Genomic DNA, 26,756 nt, shown 5'->3' with positions numbered 1-26,756 from the left:
AGCAGCTTCCATTGTTAAAAGCTTAAATCCATACTTGATTCAGACATCCTTCATTCCTACCTAAAGTCCTTGTCTTGCCCCAGGTCCCATCCGGGATGTCACATTTAGTTTTCATGTCTTCTCTTGACTGCTACAGTTTCTTGAACCTGCCTAGTTTTTGATGACCTCGACAGTTTTGAGAAGTACTGGTCGGGTATTTTGTAAATATCGCTCAGTTTGATTTGTCTGATGATTTTCTCACGAGTAGACTGGGGCTGTGGGGCTGGGGAGGAAGACCATGAAGATGAGGTGCTGTTGACCACACCCTGTGGGGGCTGCGTCTAGCAATGCGGCTTTTCACTGCTGATGCTGACCCTACTCACCTGACTGAGGTCGTCAAATTACTCTTCCTTTCCCCTTTTCACACCATGCTCTTTGGGAGGAAGTCATCGTGTGTAGCCCACACCTAAAGGAGGAGGAATTATGCTCCCCAACCTGCGGGTTCAGTAGCTCCATACATGATCCTTTTGCACAGGAATCCTTCTGCATGGGAGATCCATCTGTCTTTCTCTCCCATTCATTTATTTATTCATATCAGTTTGGACTCATGCATTATTTGTTTCATACTATGGGCTATAATCCAGTACAACTGACTTTGCCGCTCATGCTGTTCCAGCATTCACCACAGGGAGCTTTCCAGTTGGCTTCTGTGTCCCTCTGACACATTCCCTGCCATGCAGGCAGCTTTTTCTGTTTGTTTGCTGGCTTTGAGCAATTCCTTACTTTCTGGCAGTACCAGATGCTCCAGGCTCAGTCTGAGTATTTCCTGCCTTGGTTCTAGAATTAGCCATTTCTGCAAGGAGCCCTGTGTGTATTCCACCACGCAATGGCCACGTTTCCACCACCCCGGAGAGGTACGTGCTCTTTTACTGCTCTTTGGCAGTCATCCCACTGTTGCCAGCATAATCCTGGACTTATCAAAGTCTAAGTAAATCGGCACCTTTACCTGTACTCTAAGGACCTTAGAGTAATTTACTCCCATTGACATCAATCGCCTCTTGACTTTTGGCTATTGTCATCATGTATCTTAATATTTTTTCTATATTAGGCCCCACAAATCACTACTTTTATGGTATTTTACAGTCAATATTCATATCTCTTTTGGTGATGTAGCTGTTCAAATCTTTTGCCAATGTTTAAATTCAGATGATGTTTTCTCATTACTGAGTTTTGAGAATTCTTTATATATTCAGCATACTAGTCACTGATCAGGTAAGTATTCTGCAAACATTTCCTACAAGTCTGTGGCTTGTCTTTATTTTCTTTTTTTTTTCAAATTCATGTTGAAATCCTAATTTGTCTTTATTTTCTTAATAAATGTCCTTTGAAAAAAATAAGTTTTACTCTGAAATTCAATTTATCATTTTTTTTTAGAACTTCTGCTTTTTTGTGTCCTTAGACATCATGGCCAAACTTTTTCTTGCTCTAGAAAAGTTCTTATAGTATGTGATTTATTTGTGCCTCAAAACAACTGACCTATAAAACTGGTCAAAAGCCATTTTGGGTGATTTTTCTAAATTTATCTTCTCGTCTACTCAGATTTATATGGAGTCAATTTTGAAATTTATATTTCTCCAGAAAACAGTTATTTTACCGTCTTTGAATACATAAGCATTTGAGCTGTGTTTCATATTCTCTTATAAACATTTAAGCCTACTTGTTTATTATACACTCTTACATATGGATAATTTCATATGTGTGAACTTAGTTTACATTCACTGTTTTGTATTTACTATGTTTTGCCAATAATCTTCCGATTTCATTTAACCTTTCAAAGAATCAGCTTTTGAATTATTGCTTACTCAATGATTACTTTTATGCTTTCCTTTACTTTTTCTTCCTCCCACTTTCCTTTGGTTTTGTTCTTCTTCTTACTGAGTTTTTAGTTTGATTCCAAGTTAACATATGTTCATTTCTTTCTCTTGATGCACATGGCATCTGGTGAGGGTACCAGGTGCTCTCTGACACGTTGGCTGTGCTGCGGTGGGGCTGCTGTCCTGAGGTTACTGCTACCGCTGACCACATTTGGGAGGTAGATCCCTGCAAGAGCTACTCCCTGTTTCCCACGGAGACCACTTTGATCTCTGCCCTCTTTGCCACAGCTTCTTTGAGGTTATTATTTGCAGTCTTTGGTTGGACTGTACACTAAATGTGTTAGCTGCCAACAGGACAGACGTGGGAAGAAGGCTGTTGAGGGGTGGATGGAAATTCTCAGTTGTGCGGCTCAGAATCTGTCTCCACAGCAGCAGGTGACACGTGGCTGCAGCCCTCACATTCAGGCGGCGTGTGGAAGGCTGCAGTGGACATTTTTCCCTGTTTTCTTTGGATGCTATCAGGGATGGCGCAGGCAACCACAGAACGCAATCTCCACCTGCACGACTGGCCATTCATCATTTAGATTTTTCTTTACTCAGTCAGGAGCTCTCTAATAATCATGTTTCCGATGTCATCACTTGATTTTCTCTTTCAAAGCGATTGTGTCCATATTCAATAAAAAACTGGCAGAGTACTTTATCAAGTACCCCTCGTGTGCTTCTATACTAATATGGAATTAACTGCTGCCTGACATTATGATAGGAAGTAATCCCTAAGATATTTTTCTCTGAAATGCAGAAAGACCAGAATTTAAAGGCTTAGTACATTTCAAATGACTAGTTCTCTGATACTGAGCTGTTAGAAATTTCTAATAATGTGATTCTTCACAATTCAAAGGCAAAAAATAACTAAGATGTGAATGCAAAAAAAAATATGTAAGTGGGAACCTGAGCTGAATCTCATGCACAGGCTGCTTAGCAACATAGTTTAGTAATCTCTGCCACAGGTAATTTGTTTACACACTTGCACTTCTCCATGCTAAATAACCACTCTGAGAAACAGACCCAAGAGTAGCACAGCCAGGAGTAATATCATATGAGAGAATACAAAATACGGGGCAATTTTTATCATTAATAATTCTCTATAATTCCATTAATCAGAAATTTCTGTGCTACTATTCTTAAAAGCTAGGAAGAAATTTCCTTTAGTATATTAGCAATTCACACAGGCAGCTACCCGCTATACTGTAAATATACATTTTCTTACCATGCACTTTATACATCATAATTTAATCACTGAGAGTTCATCATTTTTGATTATGGTTATTATAATCATCTTTATATTTTAATGGAATTATTAACATAAGATGCAATTTGATCATCTGAAAAAGCTGCTAATCAATATTCACAGACAGGCTACGTAGTATTTATTCTCTACTGGTCCTGAAGGTCACAGAGTGAAGGCTTTATGTCACTGACAATGATTTGCTCCTCACAAATATATTGACAAAACACCACAATTAGTCTTGCTTCAATAGGCACACATGATAAAATGAATTAAAAAATACAGCACGCCTCATGCATTAGTGCCTACTTCTGTAAACCCAAAAGCAATACTATTAATAACCCACTTGTGCTCTGTCATTAATTCTAGCTGATTCTTGCAAATAAATATTGGAGTCAGGCGATGACAGCTACATTCTGAAATAATATTTAAATACGGAACTTACCAACATGAGAAAACACAGCCACAGAGGGAAAAGAATGAGATGACTAAACAGCTAGTCTAGAGGAATAAGCAGTCATTAAGAATCAAGTCACTCTTTCTGGACCAAAAGAAGCCGGCGGTCTTCAAGGTTCCTTCCACCCCATGCCTTCAGCACTTGAGCTGACACCCCCTGCACTCAGAGGCTCTGCTCACCGAGCTTCTGTCCTTCTCTGAGGGCTCATGCCACTAGTTCGGTGCTGGTGTTCTGCGACTGCACTGGACATACGCCCGAACAGTTAAACAGGGCTGAATTTTAATTCTGTGAGGGAATTTCCAGAGAGCATTTAACGTTTGCTCAGCTAGAGCCTGCTATGCTGAGCCTGCGGAGACCAAGTGATAGGCAAGCAGAACTTTCTACTCTCTTAGAGAAAATGAAATATTGATCACTTATCATAAGAAACAATGACTGGGGCATAAGTAGGTTCCACATTATGAATACGAAATCAGTTATTTACACTGACAATCACCATCATGTCTACCTTCAAGTATCGTTATCACCAAACATACCACACAAGACACATCACACTTCAAGTGTTTAATTGCTTATGCCTCACAGGACCTTTAAGGATTTAAAATTAATTCCTCAGAATTCAATTATTTGTATAATACAGATTCATCTATGCACATGTGTAGGTAAGGGGAAAGACTGTTTCTCCTTTAGGAAAAATGAAAATCAAAGACTGCTTATTTCCTGAAGAACAGCAACTGTGTATCAGCGACTAAAACTAGGGCACTCTACTTACTAAGCTGCATCCTTCCTAAAGACCGAGATGACACAGCGCCATAAACAGGGTTTTAAGAGGATGGTGTGGGTGCACAGTGGATGAAACTAGTTAAGTCTCTCAAATGATAATGTTACTTATTAACCATAGATGTTGTGATAGGTCAGAGCTGAGGTTAAATAGAAAACATCAATTGAACCATTTCCCTAAATAAAGCTCCAGGGTGCAATATTCTAAGCACTTTATTCGATAAAAAATGCTTTTAAAATGGTACTTTGGTGATCAGGAAACACTGTTATCATCCGTCAACCTAACTGCAGCAAAGTTCAATAAGCTAAATAATGAACCATTTAGATGATTTTCCTGAGGCTTTAGGGACTTGCAAACATTGCATCAATAGAGCTCTTTAAAAATTATGATGAAGTCTATTGCTTTCATTTTCAGATTTAAAATACGTTTTAGGGATTTTTAAAAGGTTATTTAATGTTCTGCTATTTTTTATCATTGTCCAATTTCCCTAGTAGAAAGACATTTTAGACAAGTAAAAAAATTTAACTGTAAGGTTAGCAATGTCTATAATTTCTCTAAATTCTTAATAATCTTGGAGTCAATGAAATCTCTATTGTGAATTCCCAATTTAAGATTCAAAAAGTGTTATGACTTATATTAAAACTTAAAAATAAAAAATCCCAGATACTTTGAATAAAAAATGTGGAATAAGGTAATATGGTAAATATGTAATACAGTATTTTTAAAACTTCAAATACAATTTTCTTTGGGAAAAATCTCTAGGTTTCTCATACTTACGGCAGGAAAATACTTCTTTTTCAATACATAATCACATGACATTTTTGAGAATTTCCAGAATGCCGTAACAGAAAAAACAATGTGTTCAACCCCTTCTTGACAGGAGTATGGGGGCTTGCTTCCTCTCACACAGCAGTTGCTCATGACCTGAGTTTGTCTCACAGCCCACACTAGAACGCTAAGAAGACAGCAACTGATAAATCTCACAAGTCTCAACTCATCATCTTGTCGGTCTAAATGCCCATATTTGCTTATGATTGTGGAACTACGCCTCTTCGCTCAGATTCTCTTTTACTAAATAAATAGATCTGGGACACATACACACACCCCAATTCCAAAAGTGGTTCTGAGTTTAGCTACAGAGATTTTTACATATCTATCAGTCAACACAATCTATGAACTATAACAGGGCTGCTGACTAAAGGAAGCTTAACAATCGTGCCCACTGACAGAATGGTGTAGGCAATGGCACGCTGACAGGGAATGGGAAGAGTGGAGCTCGGGTTTCCACATTTCCTCAAGGTTGAAAAACTCTATATGATGATGACATTGTATTCTGGAGCTTTTCTGAAATCTAATACTTCAACTGATCCCAATTTTCACAGACTTTGCCAATTACTTTCTGAAAAGAGGGAAGTGACAATGTGATTCACAAGAAGGAACTTAAGTTCTTCATCATAATTTCACATTGTACCAAAAAGGCAAATACCATCTAAACTTTGGGACACAGCCCTGCTAAACTCTAGGAAACTAGCTCCTACTTAAACTTCCACTAATATAGTTTTAAGGACCAATATTCCCACAGATGTGTTTTACTCCCCTCCTCCCACTTGACTGGTAGCTCCCCGCACCATCTTCCCACAGCCAAGGTTCGCTCAGCAGGCGACGCTCGTGAGCCCCTGAAAAGAAGGTAGATGTGGCGCAAGGAAGATAAAGTCTGCTACTCAGAACCTGCAATAACATGGAGAGGGATGCCCACCCAGAAGACACACGGGAGTCCCATGAGCCAATGGGCAGCTGGGGACCCCCAGCCTGGGATGAGGGCAGCCAAGGGATGTCAGGCTAGGGAAGAGCACAGAAGGAGCAAACAAGCGAGTGCCAGGACGCAGCTCCACACAAGCTTGGCGCAGCCTTGCTGAACAAAATGCTCTGAATAATTATAAAAGTAACGGAGTGACTACAGAAATTTCAAACAGTAATATAACTGCATTTAGGAAAAAGTAAATGATCCCTTTATGCCAGTCCACAGAAGGCACCACCCAATCCACATGTACCCACCATCATGAATTACTGATGTGGCCGGAAGAGCATTTGGATGGGGCACTGGTCGAACCCAAGCAGGGAAGCCAAGACCAGCACCTCCGCGAAGGCGCCTGAGCAGACCGGTCTCAACGCCATGCACGGGAATGACTGGAGGGAAGGCGGCAGGCACATGGAGTTACTCAGAGAGGTCTCGGGAACAGAAGGCATTACGGGTTTGACAGCAAAAACCTGCCACGAGGTAAGGCTGCTGGCTGCGTGCAAGTGTGCCCGGCCACACCGGGGGCAGAGATTCTCATGAAAGGCTCAATGACACAGAGAAGCTCCGGTGATGGTGACCATGTGGTGACAGAGAGGAGTGTGTCCGGGCTGCGATGCAGGGCTGTGCCATCACAGTGGCATCACTGACACTTATCTGGAGACAGGAAGGTGACGGAGTGTGGAGAAAGACGGAAAGCCAACCTGTGATCCGCAGAGTCTGAGGGGAGATGAGTGATCCATGTTCTCAACTTCCCATGTTTAAAAAAACCACTTTCATTGTTTTGGCTACTTTTTCATCATCCTTTAGGTTCTTTTTTTTTTTTTTTGAGATGGAGTCTCGCTCTGTCACCCAGGCTGGAGTGCAGTGGCGCAGTCTCGGCTCACTGCAAGCTCCGCCTCCCGGGTTCACGCCATTCTCCTGCCTCAGCCTCTCCGAGTAGCTGGGACTACAGGCGCTCGCCACCACGCCCGGCTAATTTTTTGTATTTTTAGTAGAGACGGGGTTTCACCGTGGTCTCGATCTTCTGACCTCGTGATCCGCCCACCTCGGCCTCCCAAAGTGCTGGGATTACAAGCGTGAGCCACCGCACCTGGCCCATCCTTTAGGTTCTTACATGGCTAATGACATGTCATAATTGGTAAATTCATATATTTTGGTTAGAGTAAGTTAGTATCTTGACTAAACAACAAAAAGAAAAATGCCTACGTAACTAAAGCTTTAAATAAGCAAGCTTGTTTTCCTTGAAGTCTAGCCGTGGCTTATACTTTGTCAAATACCATAAATCTGCTGGCGCATTTAGGCTTTCTTCTTCCTGAGGTCACTGTATCAGGGGATGTTTCCATCTGTCCCCTGGACAACCTCAGCTGAGCCCACTGCGAGTCACCACCACGAAAAGCGTACAGAAAACTTAAAACATTGGTGGAGGAGGGCCTCACATCCTCACATTCACCCGTTTATCCAACTTCCGTATTCGCCTCAAGTCCTAAATGTGAGTCAAAAGGAAAGATATATAAAATGCACTGGTTCTCAATTGTGGGGTGTAACCTTTTAGATTTCCAAAATGGAGACATGTCCAGCCCCAGCCTAGCATTTCTTTTCTTTTTTTTGAGACTGAGTCTTGCTCTGTCGCCCAGGCTGGAGTGCAGTGGCGTGATCTTGGCTCACTGCAACCTCCGCCTCCTGGGTTCAAGCACTTCTCCTGTCTCAGTCTTCCAAGTAGCTGGGATTACAGGAGCCTGCTACCACACCCCGCTAATTTTTTGTATTTTTGGTAGAGACGGGGTTTCGCCATGTTGGCCAGGCTGGCCTCAAACTCCTGACCTCAGGTGATCCGCTCAGCTTGGCCTCCCAAAGAGCTGGGATGACAGGCGTGACCCACCACGCCTGGCCCCAGCCCAGCATTTCTGTAATGGGGGTGCTAGCATGCATATATAAAAAGATAAGTATTTTAAAAAAGGAAAAAAAAAACCCCTAGAAGTCTACCTGATGTACAGACAAGTTTAAAAACCACTTGCTTCTGTGTACATCTTTCCTTCCCAGGAAAGTGGTTCCCACATCTGCACACAGACATGAGAACTGCCTTCAGGACACGAGCTCTAGTCCCATGATCCTGAAAGTTTGTGCCTCGTCAGGACACGGTCACAGCCGACTCTCAAGGAAAAAAAGACGAACGACATGACTGGTTGTTCCTGAGCCATAAAGTGGTGGAATTCTTCTGCTTCTAGATGCCTAGACAAGAGACTCCTGCTTTTAGGCAATTTTAAAGTAAAAGTCGCTTGCCACCCTTGGTCAGCTCTGCAGCCAGCATAGCTCCTCCTCAATTATCAACACACATTTATTTATTCTGTTCTGCCTTCTTTGGGCTACAAATCTGTTCTAGTTATTACTCATAAGGCAATTTTCCAAACATTCTGAACTTATAGTTGTATATTCTGACTTCTTAATTTTAATCAGCAAAATGGTGATGCCCTTCCCAACGCTGCAAGCCCCGTACTGTGCATGATCAGGCGCACACACGCCAGCTCCGCTTCCTCATGGCAGCTACGCTCTGTCCCTATTCTCACCCTTCCACAGCAAGGACCTGAGTCTCTGCTGCAAGATGTACTACCACCAGGGAAAGAGGCTCTCTCACGCCTCTCCACCCTTCTTCCTGCCTCTTCTCCACGTGCCTCCCTGTCTGTCTGGCCCACATGCTGATTAGCAACAGTGGAATTTTAGGCTCATATTTCCACTGTCTGTGGAATTAGAATTGAGCAGCTTTCATATCCATACTTTCAGAAATTGAATCAGTATTCCTAACACTTTCTAAGATTTTAGTTTTTTAACCTATGAATTTGCTTTGTCTTTGTGAAGAATCTTAATTTTCTACTCATTCAATAGTCATGGAACCTACATTCACTTTGCATCTTCTTCTGTTTAAATAGCTTTATGGAGACACTATTCACCCATTTAAAATGTACAATTGAATTGATTTTAGCATATTCAGAGAGTTGTGTAACCAACACGATAATCTATTTCAAAACATTTTCATCCCCCTAAGAGAAACCTTATACCTCCTGGGGATCACTCCTCAACCCCTGACCTTCTACCTCCTGGGGATCACTCCTCAACCCCTGACCTTCTACCTCCTGGGGATCACTCCTCCGCCCCTGACCTTCTACCTGCCGGGGATCACTCCTCAGCCCCTGACCTTCTACCTGCCGGGGATCACTCCTCTGACCCTGACCTTCTACCTGCCGGGGATCACTCCTCCGCCCCTGACCTTCTATCTGCCAGGGATCACTCCTCTGACCCTGACCTTCTACCTGCCGGGGATCACTCCTCAGCCCCTGACCTTCTACCTGCCGGGGATCACTCCTCAGCCCCTGACCTTCTACCTGCCAGGGATCACTCCTCTGACCCTGACCTTCTACCTGCCGGGGATCACTCCTCAGCCCCTGACCTTCTACCTGCCGGGGATCACTCCTCCACCCCTGACCTTCTACCTGCCGGGGATCACTCCTCAGCCCCTGACCTTCTACCTGCCAGGGTTCACTCCACCCCTGACCTTCTACCTGCCGGGGATCACTCCTCTGACCCTGACCTTCTACCTGCCGGGGATCACTCCTCAGCCCCTGACCTTCTACCTGCCGGGGATCACTCCTCCACCCCTGACCTTCTACCTGCCGGGGATCACTCCTCAGCCCCTGACCTTCTACCTGCCGGGGATCACTCCTCCACCCCTGACCTTCTACCTGCCGGGGAACACTCCTCTGACCCTAACCTTCTACCTGCCGGGGATCACTCCTCAGCCCCTGACCTTCTACCTGCCGGGGATCACTCCTCAGCCCCTGACCTTCTACCTGCGGGGGATCACTCCTCCACCCCTGACCTTCTACCTGCCGGGGATCACTCCTCAACCCCTGACCTTCTACCTGCCAGGGTTCACTCCACCCCTGACCTTCTACCTGCCGGGGATCACTCCTCCACCCCTGACCTTCTACCTGCCGGGGATCATTCCTCAACCCCTGACCTTCTACCTGCCAGGGTTCACTCCACCCCTGACCTTCTACCTGCTGGGATCACTCCTCAGCCCCTGACCTTCTACCTGCTGGGGATCACTCCTCAGCCCCTGACCTTCTACCTGCTGGGGATCACTCCTCAGCCCCTGACCTTCTACCTGCCGGGGATCACTCCTCAGCCCCTGACCTTCTACCTGCCGGGGATCACTCCTTGGCACCTGACCTTCTACCTGCTGGGGATCAGTCCACCACCCCTGACCTTCTACCTACTGGGGATCACTCCTCAGACCCTGGTACCTGCTGCTCTGCTCTCTTGTCTCCATGGGTCTGTCTGCTCTGGACATGTCATGGCAATGGAATCACACAGGCATGCAGGTTGCCTTCTGCACCTGCCTTCTTTCACTGAGCAAAAGGTTTCAAAGGTGCTTCAACGCCATCACAGACATGGCTCCTTCCTGCCATTTGTGACTGTATGATGCTCCATGTGTGCGAACAGACCACATTTTATTTCTTGTTTGATAGCTGATAGACATTTGGGCTGCCTCCACCTCCCGGCTCTAACACTGCTGTGAACATTAACATACGGGTCTTTGTTCTCATGTCTCTCGGGCGCGGCATATGGTAATTCCATGTTTAATTGTTTCAGGAACGCTCAGACTGTTTAGAGTGGCTGCACCGTGTTCCAATCCCACCCACAGCACACGCAGGTTCCAATTCCTCTGCATCCTCTCAGCCCTTGCTATGGTCTGTCTTTTCGAATCCTGTTATTCTGGTGAGTGTGAAGTTGCATCTTGTCTCTCGGCTGAGATTCTATTCCATTATGGAGGGGGACGATGGCACTCTTTTGTAATAAACTCGTCAACCAGAACCACCAGACTCCTCTCTTTAAAACATTAGATCTGATTTTTTTCTTTTTATTTTCACTGAAGGTACGCCCTGCCCCCAACAATTATTTATGTATATGACACAGTTTTACAAAGTATCGGAAGACACTGGTTTGTTTATAGTGCTTCCATGGTTGGCTTGATTACGGAACTACCTCAAGAACCTTGAAGGGACAAAGTGTATGTAAAACTGTATATAAAATATACTAAGACATTAATTAAACAAATTTAATAATGAATTTTACCAATCTAAAAATCAAAGAGTGATGTAAAGTTAGAAATAACTAATTTACCATGTTTAAGATCTTACTATTTCTGTAGGTTTTGGAAATTATTTACATTCCGATTTTCTTTTGAAATAAATGCCCTGTATTGAAAATCTGGCAAAATATGTGGAAATTTAATATGGAAACCTGATGATTCAATTTGGACACGGAATCCATAGCCATAATAACAGTCCCAAACTTCAACAGTTTTATAAAATGCAGCTTTGACACAAATTAGTTTATGTGATTCAGTAAACCTCGCTGGTATTTCTCATGCTGTTCCCTGTGACCAGCCCTGGGTATTCTGGGATGTGCTGAGACGTGAGGGCCACATGTCCACATCTGCTGACCAGCCCTGGGTGTTCTGGTTTGTGCCGACACATGAGGACCGCACGTCTGCATCTGCTGACCAGCCCTGGGTATTCTGGGATGTGCTGAAATGTGGCGGCCGCACGTCTACATCTGCTGACCAGCCCTGGGTGTTCTGGTTTGTGCCGACACATGAGGGCCGCACGTCTGCATCTGCTGACCAGCCCTGGGTATTCTGGGATGTGCTGAAATGTGGCGGCCGCACGTCTACATCTGCTGACCAGCCCTGGGTGTTCTGGTTTGTGCCGACGCATGGCGGCGGCACGTCTGCATCTGCTGACCAGCCCTGCGTATTCTGGGATGTGCTGAAATGTGGTGGCCGCACATTTGCATGTGCAAGGCCCAGGCTACGTCAGAGGCTACATGCTGGAATAGGTTGGGCAGTTTTCCACATACAGCTAAAACATACATTAAAGCTATGGTAAACTGCTCCTCTACATTTCCCACCCCAGAAAGAATGAATCCTTATGACTCTGGAGTCCAAATGGAACAGACAAGCTCCCACGGTTTTGTGCTTTGACTGACCTCATCCGGGCTGGAAGCCTGGTAGGTGCGATTCTCATCACTGAAGTCTTGGTCAGCCTCTGCGAACTCAGTCTCCCCAGTAACGCCGGCCCGAGACTCATACACAGGGGTCACGTTGTGACACAGCACGATGGCTTTCACGGCTTCATGGATTCGACTACTGACACTTTTCCTAACTTTGGGAGCTGAAGATTGGGCTTTTCTTAGTGGAGTTGAACCAGTATTGTTTCCACCAGCTTGAGACTGCATCTTTAGAATATGAAACGTCACATAATTAAAGATAGAGCAAAGAGAACTATCTAGTTAACATGGAATTATTAACATATACGATTTTTACAAACAAAGTAGCTAGAAATAAGTAGCCTGATTTGATTCTGATTATCGCCTATAAAGCACTGATTAATGAGTTATTTTTTAAGCCTAGTACTGTGAAGCACTTCGATATATCCAGGTTGTCAAATACACCAAAATATTCACTATACTACTTAAAAATCTGACAATTTATTTTTACTGTATTCACTTCAACAATGGCACTAATTTGCTATGTCATTAACTCCTATTTATTCATGACTTCTAAAAGCAGAGTCAATTAAAGAACAAAATGAAATGGTATACTCACAGCTGCTTTCAGCTTTCTTTAAATAATGTTGTACAAAGCTAAAAGGACAAAATCTTTAAGAATCTTCCCTTAATACCATAAATTAATCCTGCTTTCAGTAGTCTCTGAGTTTAGACAGTCTAGTTTTGTGGATAATAACAACCAAATACAATCCTAAGTTGCATTCAGAGGAAAAACGACCCCGTGTCATATCCCAGAATCCTGCTCTCTTAAAGCAAGTCCCCATTTAGGGCTTATGTGTGTGCCTGGCTCTCCTCAGGCTCAGCCGTGTTTAAGAGATTTCATCGGCACCACCAAAGCAATACTTTTTATTATTCACCTCCTACGTGGCAGAGGGTGTCAGAGGATACTCCCCCCGACCGCAACAGGACGTCAAACGTTTCTTCAGTTAACTTCGGAGTAACTCATGACAATCCTCCTTAGAAACCAAGGCTCTCACGCTTGGACTGGGTGAACAGATCCAATGAACTGTGAATCTCCTGCCCATCAAATTACAGTGCTGTCTAATGAAGGGTTTAACTTTTCTGCTCAGTTGGTGCTGCCTTTCAGTGAGGACCCAGCCCATCTGCGCCTGTTCACGCTGCTGCGAGACAGCAAACTCAGCTGGCTGGTAGAAACGCAGCAATGGGAAAGTGTCATTTAGTCTAGTCTTTGCAAAAATCAAGTTTGAAACAAATTACTGTAAATACAAAAAGTCTCCTAGACTCCACAGCTGACGTTGCCAGGTGGCCTCTGCAAGTCTGGGCAGCAGTGCCATGCAGCGCTGGGAACTGTCACCCCCCCCAGGTGGGCTGTGTACACTTTTGAAGGGTGGCCTTTGCAAGTCCAGAGAGCAGTGCCATGCAGTGCTGGGAACTGTCACCCCCCCAGGGTGGGCTGTGTACACTTTTGAAGGGTGGCCTCTGCAAGTTCAGGGAGCAGTGCCGTGCAGCGCTGGGAACTGTCACCCCCCCAGGGTGAGCTGTGTACAATTTTGAACCTGATAGGCCTTAGCTCATTATTATGTGGATTACTATATTCAGAATAAATCAACAAACAGGCAGAAAAAGGGCCTCAGAAAGTGTAAATCTGTGACACACACTGCAGCCTTGTCTGCTAGTCTCTTAAATTGATTCTCTCAGATCTCCAGGTTTGATGACACTGAATCAGTGACTTCAAATTATGATAGGCACAAAAAAATGCAAATGAATGACAAGGAAACACTCCTCAGGGCCAGGGCTGTGCTCAGTGTGGTGGTTCTGAGGTGCGTAGAGCGGGAATGCAGCTGTTAGGATGACTTGGGGCCATGGACAGACTCTGTACACAACCCACTGCCTGCAAAATCTCCGGCAAGTGGTACAGCCTCTAGGCTAAATCCTGTTTTAAAAGTAAATACAGGTTGAGTATCCCTGATCCAAAAATCTAAAATTGGAAATGTTCTAAAACTCGAAGCTTTTTGAATGCCATTGATGCTCAAAGGGATGTTCAGATAAGGGATTAGAGGTGTTCGACCAGTAAGGATAATGCAAATATTCCAAATCTGAAAAAAATCCAGAATCCAACACGTTTCTGGTCCTAAGCATTTTGAATAAGGGATACTCAACCTCTAATTCCTGTTCTCAGAACTTTAGAGAGCTTTGGCCCCAACGAAAGGCAGAATCCTTATCAATTAGAGGCACATAATAAATATTTACAGATGAAAGAATGTGATATTTGAGCTTCATGTTGTAATATAATAATAATGACGAACACCTACAGATGAAACATCACCACCCGGGCACTGATGACAGGAAGGTGAGTGACAGATACGAGGTCCCTAACGCTATGGTGTCTACTTGTGTCTACCGAAAAGGCGAAAAAAGAATTTACCTTTCAAAATATGAGAACGTTTTATTATAGAGAAAAACGGGACGTTAGAAAACATATTGATGTAGTACCCTACTGAATATTCTTCAAATACAATGTTTACTGAATAATTTTTTACAAATAACTCACTAGTAAAATGTAATATGAATAAATGACTTCAGCACACTATGCCTTCTACGATTTCACTCTTGTACAAACGCTCATCAAAGACGATTTCCTGATTCGTGTATTCGAACGGACGACTGAAGTAGCAAGATGTTAAGACCACCGAGAAGTGTGCTAATTTACAGATGGGAACACACGAGGCTCGGCTGGACTCATGGCGCGGGATATGTGTGGAAGCAGACCCCGTGCAGGAGGAACCCACTTACCTGTGAGCAGGAGTCCCTGACGTGGCTCTGGATTTCATCCATCATGTCGGCGCCATAGGATACGGTGCCCAGGTGCAGCCGCTTAAATATCATTTCATTCTTGGTGAGTGTTCCTAGGATAAAGGGGACAACAGCAAACACATTAATGCTGGAGGCCTGCGGGAAGGCCCAGCTTTCCTCCTATGCAGGCATGCTGCATGCACATCCACGTGCTGAAGCAGCTGGGATGCCCGACTGTAAATACAAAGTAGCGTTAAGACTGTTACTTGCTACTATTTTCATTTTAATAGGAAGAATAAGATATTTTCTCCCTAGCATGTCAAGGTACCTTTATAACATTTTTGTGGTTTTTTTTTTTTTTTTTTTTGGAGACTGGGTCTCACTCTGTTGCCCAGGCTGGAGTGCAGTGGCATTATCACTGCTCACTGCAGCCTCCACCTCCTGCGCTCAAGTGATCCACCTGCCTCAACTTCCCGAATAGCTAGGACTACAGGCGCACAACAACACACCCAGCTAATATTTTTGTTTTTTGTAGTGGCAGGGACTCCCTACATTGCCCAGCCTGGTCTCAAGTGATCCTTCTGTCTTGGCCTCCTAAAGTGTTGTGACTATAGATGTGAGCCACTGCACACGCAGCCTCTAACAACGTTTAATAATGGGAAGGGCTCTAGTTATATGAAGAAAAGTCCAGTCATTGTCTTTCAGTTCAGATCTGTTATTTGGAACAAATGCAACTTTTGCCTGCTCTGAAAGAGGCGGACATAAAACTAGAAAACTGAGTCACCACCTTTATAATTACAATATAGAACACTGCCTGAGAAAGACATCAACGAGCCCCAAATTAAGGTGTCCATTAATTTTTAAAAAAAATCTATTTCAAAAAATTAGGTCTTTTTAGCTGAACAGAAACGGATATTCCAGATGTGTTTAATCCTTAACATGTATGTGCATCCCTTGGAATGACAGACAGGAAGGACAGACAGAAAGAGAGGACGGCTTTTCTTTAGTGTTTTCCAAATACTGGGCTATCTGAGTGTGCTTCCCTAATGCCTGCTCCTCAAGTACCACAGTCCTTACTTAGGAGGACGGCCAGAAAAGTTGGGCCATGTATTAGGTGACAAAGAGATCTCACTTAACCTAAAAATACACATATTACATATGCATATGTTTTATTTATTTGGCTTTATAGAAGCAAAGTAGCACACAGAAGCTCAAATACCCTCTGGACATGTATGTCACGTGCTGCGATGCGTGGTGCTTTCACCTTGTCCTGGGGGGGTGTGGGGGGGGTGTCTGCACTTATTTCACAACGTGCTGCGATGTGTGGTGCTTTCACCTTGTCTCCAAGGGGTGTCTGCACTTACTTCACAACGGGCTGCGATGCGTGGTCCTTTCACCTTGTCCCCGGGGGGTGTGTGCACTTATTTCACAACGTGCTGCGATGTGTGGTGCTTTCACCTTGTCTCCAAGGGGTGTCTGCACTTACTTCACAATGGGCTGCAATGCGTGGTGTTTTCACCTTGTCCCCGGGGGGTGTGTGCACTTATTTCACAACGTGCTGCGATGTGTGGTGCTTTCACTTTGTCTCCAAGGGGTGTCTGCACTTACTTCACAACGGGCTGCGATGGGTGGTGCTTTCACCTTGTCCCCAGGGAGTGTCTGCACTTATTTCACAACGTGCTGCCATGCGTGGTGCTTTCACCTTGTCTCCAAGGGGTGTCTGCACTTACTTCACAATGTGCTGCGACGCATGGTGCTTTCACCTTGTCCCCGGGGGGTGTCTGCACTTATTTCACAACGGGCTGCTTTCACCTTGTCCCCGGGGAGGGGTGGGGGCGGGGAGGTTTCTGTGCTTATTTCACAGCACATCCAAGAAGGGTTATTCACAGATACTGATGACATTATAAATCTGAGTATGAACAATGACACAGCCAATTGATTGCAATAAAAGTTGGACTTTTCACATGGTTGCAAAACATCCACAAAAATATTCACTCATTTTTATGTTTTTTGGCACACATGGTACTGGAATATAACCCAAACTATTTTCATGTCTATGGTACCCTCTAAGTGCGTGAGGATTAGAGCACAAAGTGAATCCCAAGACATCAGTTAGGATCAGAACTCAAGAGGTCAGCTGGCTCAGAGCCTTCCACCGGGACACCAGCACTTACTTTCAAAGACAAGGAAAATAGAGCTTACAATTACTATTTTAGAGATTGTTTTGATAAATGCTCTTAAAAGAGTGAATATAATAAAGTTTTAGAAATTCCAAACAGCAGCTAACTATCTACCTGAGATGCTTCTCAGTTCTATAGATTTTGCCTTCCACAAAGTTTTATGAAGCACTTTAAACTGGCTGTGCTCTGTGTACCTTGAAAAGATGTCTCCAAGTTTCATAAATCTAAGTGGAAACAAAATCATCAAAATTACATGAGAGTCAGTTTAAACCTTTTTGTTTTGTCATAGTACCCTTGTTAAATAAGTAGAATTAAGTTAAAATACTAGGCTATATTAAATAATGCAGTTAGCAACAACTCGGTCTCCAGCTAACATTTGAACATTTGTGCTTTATACATTTGTTTGTTTTTTGAGACGGAGTCGTGCAGTGGCACGATCTCGATTCACTGCAACCTCTGCCTCCCGGGTTCAAGCAATTCTCCTGTCTCAGCCTCCCCAGTAGCTGGGATTATAGGCACCGGCCACCACGCCCAGCTAATTTTTGTATTTTTAGTAGAGCCAGGGTTTCACCATGTTGGCCAGGCTGGTCTGGAACTCCTGACCTCAGGTGACCTGCCCGCCTTGGCCTCCCAAAGTGCTGGGATAACAGGTGTGAGCCACCACACCTGGCCTATGAGTGCTTTAAATAGCAAAAATGTGAGATGAAAAATGATAGTTCTATCACTGCCAACAGTTAAAAGATAATGAAACCTTATATTAACTCATATTAGGGTAAGTACCAAGTTTGCCTCTATTATGTGTGCCCAAGTAAGCAGCTCTCTGAAAAATTATTTAACAAATGTGCTAAGTTAAAAACATTCTACTTGGTGGATTGAGATAACAAAGTATTTCCTTTAGACTTTTTTCTCTTAGTGTGAAGCATGATAATTTAGGGTGGGGAATGGTAATGAGGCATAAATCCTATGCAGTTTGTAAACAGGACTATGATTAATGCCACTTTTTTAACCCAACTTTTTTATTATGAACAATTTCAAATGTAAAGTTAAAAGAATATTATAATGAACACCTGTATAGCTCCTACCAAGAGTGGATTTTAAATGACTGTGCAAGTATGCAAAGAACCCTAGAGAAAGAAATAGCATTTCATTTTCCATCCAGTCCTCGCTCGGTATGTTTGTTGGGTGGCTGTGACAGGCCCTGGGTGTGGAGTCAGCTGCAAGTGCAGAGCTCCCACTGGATGCGAGCTGCTGTTGTCCAAGGCCCCCCAGCCTCGGGCTCCAGTCTCAATGTCCTCACAAAGGGGTATGTGTCCTCACCGCAACCCACGTGCAACCCACAGCCCAGCCTCGCCTCTCCCTCAACAGCCTGCACCTCCCTGTCCCTCAGCACCTGCTGAGACATCTGCAAGGGGCCTGTCTGGCCCCGCTGGCCTCTCCCTACGGGTACCGTAACCGAGAAGGGAAAGACCTCCCACTTAGCCTCCTCACTGTGCAAGCACTGCAGGGTGGTCCAAGGATGACACAAGGGCACCCAGGTGACATGCCTGACCCAGTCAGTCCTAAATAAACGAGAGCTACTCTTCCACAGCCACCATCACCAACACCAACCTTTCCTCACTTTCTGGATTCAACTACCTCCCAAACATTCTCAATCCTCTCAACCCCACCTCAGACATGGAGTACGCCCCTCCTGAAGCTCCTTCGCTCTGCCCTCTCACCACGCGTCCTGACTGCAGTCTCTTCCGTGGTTTCCTGAGCTCAGCTCCAACATTCTTTAACCTACCTTCCCAGCAGTGCTATTTCCAAAGACAAACACCTCCTCATTCTAGTGCGTTGCTTTTAGTGACCATCCGTGCCTCGCCACTGCTTACAAATCAAAGCATCCACTCCTTAGATGGAAACAAGTCTCTGCACAGCCCGGCCTATGGCTGCTCCTCGTGGCACAGCACAGGGCTCCAGAGAGCTGCCCATCTGCAGCAGGAGCTACAGTTCTCCAAACAGACAGTGACTCCCACATTCCCATGAATATCAAGTTAACTGAGAATTTGTGTATTCATTTGGCAAAAACTCATGCAAATGCATCACTACCCATTGAGCTTGGGAGTAGATAACCCTGGGTCCAAATCCTGCTGTAACCTGCAGGCCGCATAACTTCATAGAGTTGATTTAAGCTCTCCAAGCCTCAGTTTATTCACCTGTAAAATACGGAATACGCCTCGTATGTTGCATGGATAAAAATGAATAAGACAATGCACAAAGTGCCCCAAACACAAGGAGGGTGAGGACTCCTTTCCTAAAGAACCCCACAGCATAAAAGGGAGAGAGGCTGCAAGAGATCATGCTACTGAGAGGCACTAATGCAGGGTCCACGTGGTGCAGTCACAGGAGACGGCACTCCTGGGAGTGGTGGCATCTGACCTGTGACTTGAAGAATTAATATGAATTTACTAGTGGTTTCCACAAGAGAAGCGCTCCAGGAAGAGGGAGCTGTTTAAGTGGCTTGCATATGGGTCTGGGAGCAAAGACAAATGCCTGTGAATGGAAGAGACACACACAAGAGAAGGGCTGGAGAGGGAGGAGTGGGTGAGGAGCACTCTAGGTCCCATTAAGAGAGCACAGCGAAGCAGAGAGCTTCCTGTCCACCAAGAGGGCATGCATAGCCAGGCTCAGGAGTCCCGGCTTCATTCTGGATGGGCCCTGTCCAGGTAACAGAGTTAACTGAGGCATTATTCTAAGGACAGAGTGGTGGGGGTCAAATGTGGGAGAAAGAACTGGTATCAAGGTCTAGGTGAAGGATGATGTGGCAGCAGGCATCAAGATAGAAAGGAAGAGGCAAATGCATGAAATCTTCAGAAGTCTAGAAAAGAGCATCAACTGGACTTGGGAACTGAACGTGGAGGCTCTGGATCCAAGACCTCGAAGAGCAGCTCAGGCTGACTGACTTGCTCAGGGAGGCCCTCAACAAGAAACAGGAATTAAGAAAGTAGATAGCTTTGGGAGAAGGGGAGAACATACAGATGGTGAGTCTGAAGTGGCTATGGGACAGTCACTCTGCCTCCTGCGAAGGAGGAACATCTTTCCTCATACTGATGTTCTGTTCCCATATCCTCTTTGGTGCAACGCCAACTTCTAGGTTCTGTATCCATTGAAAAATCCCCCAATACCACACAGTCTTGATGACTGCAGCTTATTTAAGTTTTGAAATCTGGTAGTGAGTCCTTGAACTTTCTTCTTTGTCAAAATCACTTCAGCTATCCTGCTCCTTTGACTTAAAAATTAATTTAGAAATAATCTTAACTACAAAACGAATCTCGATAGAAACTGAATTAAACCTGAATATCAAAAAGAGAAGTGACATTTTTAGTGTGTGGAGACTTTAGGTCCATGAGCAAAATCACTCTCTGTTTATTTCGGTTTCTTTCATGAGTGTTATGTAGTTTTCAGCCCACAAGTCCCATACATTTTATATTGGATTCACAGCTAAGTACCGCGTTTTTTTCAAGGAATTATAAACGGCACTGTACTTTTCATTTCAGCTGGCACAAATTCACTGCAAGCGTAGCTACACCATTGGTTTCTGCATGTGGACAGTCTGCTCTGTGACCCTGCTGAACTCACTGGCTCACAGAATTTTTTGTACATTCCTTGGATTTTCTAGGTAGATAGTTAGGCCATCTGCAGAGAGGGACAATTTTCTTTCTTTAATTTTAGCTCGATTTCCTCCTTTCTGATATCCATACCTTGCATTCCCCTTTCTTAACGTACTGCACTATCTAGAGTGCTGGCACTGCTGGACAAGCACCCTCGCTTCCTCCCTGACCTAGGGAAAGCGTGCGTCTCCATCACACGGAGTAAGGCCTCAGCCTCAGCTCTTTAAGATTCTCTTCAGCAACCTGAGGATGTTCCCCTCTAATCCTTGTTTTCCGAGTTTCCTTCCTAAAGCATGAACGAGGGCTACATTTGTCAGATGCTTTTCTGCATCCCTTCCTGCCCTTTATACCCAGGGCTGTTCTATTAAGGTCATTGCGGTATTTTCTTCCTAATTACAGATCAGGCTAGCATTAGATACAACTATTACATGATAGTGTAGAGTCTTATCAAGGTGAAACATGAAATCCTAAGTCCCTGAGTAGCTGTTTTATCTCCTTAAACTAAACATAATATAATGTATTTTAAAGTGCAACAAACTTCTCTATTAAGAAGAGAATTTTTGATCTGTAAAATACAAACCCCTACATCTAAATATAGTAAAATTAAGCTACAGGACAAGCTATGGTCCTAATGGACACCCACATAGATAGTCATGGAATTCCACATCCCACCTGTCTCACTAAAAAGTAGATGTATTACCAAAAATACCCACAATATATAAAATGTGTAATATTTACTGAGTGCCTCATAACACGCGATGAGAACGGCCGGCTGCGTCTTGCTAGTCCCTGTGGTGTCTGGGTTGTCTCTGTCTCCTCTCTGGGTCGTCTCTGTCTTCTCTCTGGGTCGTCTCTGTGTCCTCTCTGGGTCATCTCTCTGTCTCCTCTCTGGGTCGTCTCTGTCTTCTCTCTGGGTCATCTCTCTGTCTTCCCTCTGGGTCGTCTCTGTCTTCTCTCTGGGTCATCTCTCTGTCTCCTCTCTGGGTCATCTCTCTTGTCTCCTCTCTGGGTCATCTCTCTGTCTTCCCTCTGGGTCGTCTCTGTCTTCTCTCTGGGTCATCTCTGTCTTCTCTCTAGGTCATCTCTCTGTCTCCTCTCTGGGTTGTCTCTGTCTTCTCTCTGGGTCATCTCTCTGTCTTCTCTGGGTCGTCTCTCTGTCTCCTCTCTGGGTCGTCTCTGTCTCCTATCTGGGTTGTTTCTCTGTGTCTTTTCTCTGGGTCGTCTCTCTGTCTTCTCTCTGGGTAATCTCTCTCTCTCCTCTCTGGGTCATCTCTCTGTGTCTTCTCTCTGGGTCATCTCTCTGTCTCCTCTCTGGGTAATCTCTCTGTCTTCTCTCTGGGTCATCTCTCTGTCTCCTCTCTGGGTCATCTCTCTGTCTTCTCTCTGGGTCATCTCTCTGTGTCTTCTCTCTGGGTCATCTCTCTGTGCCTTCTCTCTGGGTCATCTCTCTGTGTCTTCTCTCTGGGTCATCTCTCTGTCTCCTCTCTGGGTCATCTCTCTGTCTTCTCTCTGGGTCATCTCTCTGTGTCTTCTCTCTGGGTCATCTCTCTGTCTACTCTCTGGGTCGTCTCTCTGTGTCTCCTCTCTGGGTCATCTCTCTGTCTTCTCTCTGGGTCATCTCTCTGTGTCTTCTCTCTGGGTCATCTCTCTGTCTTCTCTCTGGGTCATCTCTCTGTGTCTTCTCTCTGGGTCATCTCTCTGTGCCTTCTCTCTGGGTCATCTCTCTGTGTCTTCTCTCTGGGTCATCTCTCTGTGTCTTCTCTCTGGGTCATCTCTCTGTCTTCTCTCTGGGTCATCTCTCTCTCTCCTCTCTGGGTCATCTCTCTGTGTCTTCTCTCTGGGTCATCTCTCTGTCTCCTCTCTGGGTCATCTCTCTTGTCTCCTCTCTGGGTTATCTCTCTGTCTTCCCTCTGGGTCGTCTCTGTCTTCTCTCTGGGTCGTCTCTGTCTTCTCCGTGGGTCATCCCTGTCTTCTCTCTGGGTCGTCTCTGTCTTCTCCGTGGGTCATCCCTGTCTTCTCTCTGGGTCTTCAGCTGCTGAGCGTGCATCTCCCCTACTGCAGTGGAATCTTCAGGAAGGCAGTGTCTATATTATCCCAACTCTATCCCCAGAACCTGACTCCTAAATAGCAGCCAAAAAAGTTGCTGATTTAAATTTTTAACAAAGAATGATGATAACGAGACTAATTTATGAAACAAGGATGGTGGAAGGTATATAGAAGACTGCTATAAACAGAAACCAAACACTTGCACTACTGTTTCTGCCCTGGATGAAAATATTTTCTGTGTGGAATCCAAAGTTGGAAATATTATATAAAAATCCAGAAGATACCTTCTATATTTAGTTCTTTCCTGTCCTTAAAAATAATTGAGATTTATTTGAAAAATCTGTTTTTTACCTTGTTATTGACGTTGCAAAGTGCAGCTAGCGTAGGATTCTCATCACAAGTTTGGCAACATGCAGATAAATTTAAAGCCACACAAGATCTTTCGGAAAAGCCCCACAATTTATAGTAATTGATTTTTGAAACTGTGTGCTATTAAGTTATTAATCCCTGTCTCACTCCTTCTGGGCTGCTGTAACATGGTGGCTCACACCTGTCACTCCAGCACTTTGGGAGACCAAGATAGGAGGACGGCTCGGGCCCAGGAGTTCAAGACCAGCCTGAGCAACACAGTGAGACTCGATCTCTATCAAAAATTTAAAAATTAGCTGGGTATGGCGGCACACACCTGTAGTCCCAGCTACTAGGGAAACTGAGGCAGGAAGATCGACTGAGCTCAGGAGTTTGAGGCTGCAGTGAGCTGTGATGACGACACTGCACTCCAGCCTGAGTCACAGAGCAAGACCCCCTCTCAAACCAGCCCAGGTGACACAGCGAGACCCTGTCTCAAAAAATAAAAATAAAAATAAAAAAAATACCATAAACCAAGTGGTTTATAAACAACAAACATTTACTTCTCATAGCTCTGGCGGCTGGGAAATGCAAGATGAGGTACCAGGAGATCTGGTGTCTGATGAGGGCCCTCATCATGGTGGAGCCTTCTCGCAGCGTCCTCAGGGGCTGCAAGAGGGAATCTGCCTCCCTAGAACCTTGCTTACAAGGGAACCAATCCCATTCATGGGGGCTCTGCCCCATGACCCAGTCACCTCTCTTAATTAGTACCATGCCATCATCTGGGACTCAGTTTCAACACAGGGATTTTAGAGAGAGATGAATATTCAGACCACACGATACCTGACTGTAACGTATCTGCTGTCAGAAAAAACAGGGAATATCACTGCATTGTGAATAAAGCTATTCTAATGACACATATAAAAATTTAAAAAGAAAATGGGAGGAGAGGCTTGGCATACGTGGAATTTGCCATGTGCGAAAATTATTCTTTAAACATCATGTACATTCCCCCAGACATGACATAATACCCCCTTTTACTTACACAGTCAGCCAAAAAGCAATGAGAAAAATTGTAGACAGTGAAAGATTCAAGTTTTCTGGATATGCAACTTTATAAGAGGTTTTAAATAACACAGTTTTCTTAGAGGAAATCAATGAGTAAGATGGTTATAAACATAATTATGTGCCAATTTCACTTTGCTAGACCAATGTATTTCTGATGCTTTAGTAGAGCAGTTGATTTGAACAGTGAAATGTTGATTTTGGGTGTCTAATGGTCAAAATTTCCACTTTCCTGGTAATAATACCATTTCAACATATGGAATACACACTAGAAATCCCTCATGGTATGTGGGGCATCAACCTTGCTGTGTGTGTGTGTCTGTGTCTGTGTGTGTGTGTCTGTGTCTCTGTGTGTGCTTGCACGCATGGATGCACGCACACATGCCTATAGCTGGAATAAAACCAAAACAGACAGAAAATGTCATTTTTGTGTGTAAATTTGAAAGATATTAAATGCAAGGAACTTAAATCCAGGAACGTATGTTCTTTTCACCCCTTCTACATTTTTAAAAGGAAATGTTAAATTCCCTCAGGAAGACAGCCTCCTGAAAGCCCCGTGGCCATCGCTCCTTTTTGGCAACATGGACCTAGGGCAGCTCTTTCATCTGAGCCCCCACCTCACTCCTTCTCTTGGTGCTGCTGAAACTAATCTGAGCCATATCATTTCAACCATGGGCACGTCAGTATCATTTGTGAAAGAAAGACACTTTAAACAGAACCGAAATACTATCACACCAGAAAGCCACAATAACTCCTCCATGTTAAACAGAAGTCAGGGTTCTAATTTCCAGGTGTCTCGTGTGTCATAGTTTTTTACACTGCTTGTCTGAAGTATGGATCCAGGAAAGGTCTCTTGAGCCTCTTTTACTCTACAGCTTTCTCCTCCATCTCTTTCTTCCTTGAAATTGATTTGTTAAAGAACCTGGACTGACGGTTTCAGTTCCCACAATCTGCACTTGGCCACTGGCTGTTTCTCCTGTGCCTGTGGGCCTTGTGTTTCCTGTGAGCCATGGCTGGGCAAGGCTGGCGAGGCGAGGTTCCGTGGAGACTGCTGCAGTGCGGGGAGCGTCCTTCCATCAGGAAGCAGGGTGTCTGGCCGCCTCCTCTGATGTAAACAGCCGCCCACAATCGATTCCTAGGCCCACGAATTCATCATGGGTTGAAAGTGGCATATAGTTGAGGTACTTATCATTGACTTTGGGACATCTTTTTCTGGAGAAGAAAACTCTGGCATTTCTAAATGCAAAAAATCCACATGGACAACGGATGTTTTCCAAAAACAAAGTTACACCATTTATAATCACTCCATTCACAGACTCTTTCTAGACAGTAAATCAGGGATTTTAAAGCACTATTTTAATCCAGTGCTTTAGTTAGATGTCCTTTCTCAGCCTGGTGGTAGTACTTCAAGTTCTGAGATTCCCAACTTCAGCTATGCTATTATACTTTGCTTCTTACTGCTGCTTGGGGAAAACTGAGAGGAATTCTACATGTACACAAAGACCCCTTGAAAATACTGGAGACCAGATAGCTGTCACAGAAACACACAAGGCGACGCTAAAATACTGAATATAATATCTGTGCATTTATGCAGTTAGTTGAAAATAATTTAAAAGATAACTGAAACTTAGATTTGAACTATTTTTCCTTTTGAGTTATGTTTATAAAGCTTTGTATCTCAGTAGATACCAAAAGTCTTATTCAGTTACTTAATTGGAGCCAGGGAGAATGAAATGGAGAACTATCTTAGTCCATTTTCTGTTGCTATAACCAAATACCTGAGACTGGGTAATTACTTTTAAAAAGGAATTTATTTCTTACAGTTCTGGAGGCTGGAAAGTCTGAGGCTGAGGTGCTGCATCTGGTCAGGGCCTTTCTGCTGGTGGGGACTCTCTGCAGAGTCCTGAGGCACTGCAGGCCGCCCCATGATGGGAGCAGGCTCATGAGGGCCAAAGTGGCTTTTATAACAGACCCACTCTTGTGACAACTAACACTCCATGAAAACCCACTGATCCATTCACCCATTAATCCATGAGTAGATTCATTCATTCATGAGAGCAGATCCCTCATGACCCACTTGCCTCTTAAAGGCCCCACCTCTTAATAGAGTCACACTGGGGGTGACATTTCAGTAAGAGTTTTGGAGGGGGCAAACATTCAAACTGTATAACAAATTTAGAATACTTTCTCAAAGCTGAGTAATTTAAAAATACTATAATTTTAGTGTTTGTATTTAGGTCTATGTTCCATTTTGAGTTAGCTTTTAGGTACAAGTGGGATAAGTATCCAACTTCATTTTTTGCATGGGATATCTAGTTGCCCAGCACCATTTGTTGAAAAGACTGTTCTTTCTCCATAGAATTCTCTTGGCATCCTTGTTGAAAACCCAATGACCGTTAAGTGTTTGGATTTATTT

General features: G+C 44.2%; 1 protein-coding gene across 7 annotated transcripts in view; it reads right to left on the bottom strand.

The window, feature by feature from the left end:
* The window catches only part of ATP9B (ATPase phospholipid transporting 9B (putative)), a 305,466-nt gene that overhangs the window by 63,121 nt on the left and 215,589 nt on the right, over nucleotides 1-26,756 (bottom strand). For all 7 annotated transcript variants that reach the window (XM_054460401.2, XM_054460402.2, XM_054460403.2 and 4 more), the window contains 2 exons: nucleotides 15,052-15,164; nucleotides 12,217-12,465 (listed from right to left, as the gene is read on the bottom strand). In XM_054460401.2, coding sequence (XP_054316376.1) covers nucleotides 12,217-12,465; nucleotides 15,052-15,164 — 362 coding nt within the window. The remainder of the gene's footprint in view (nucleotides 1-12,216; nucleotides 12,466-15,051; nucleotides 15,165-26,756) is intronic.

Source organism: Pongo pygmaeus, chromosome 17, assembly GCF_028885625.2.
Source record: "Pongo pygmaeus isolate AG05252 chromosome 17, NHGRI_mPonPyg2-v2.0_pri, whole genome shotgun sequence".
Taxonomy (NCBI): Eukaryota; Metazoa; Chordata; class Mammalia; order Primates; family Hominidae; genus Pongo; species Pongo pygmaeus.
This window is presented reverse-complemented; position numbering and strand designations above follow the sequence as displayed.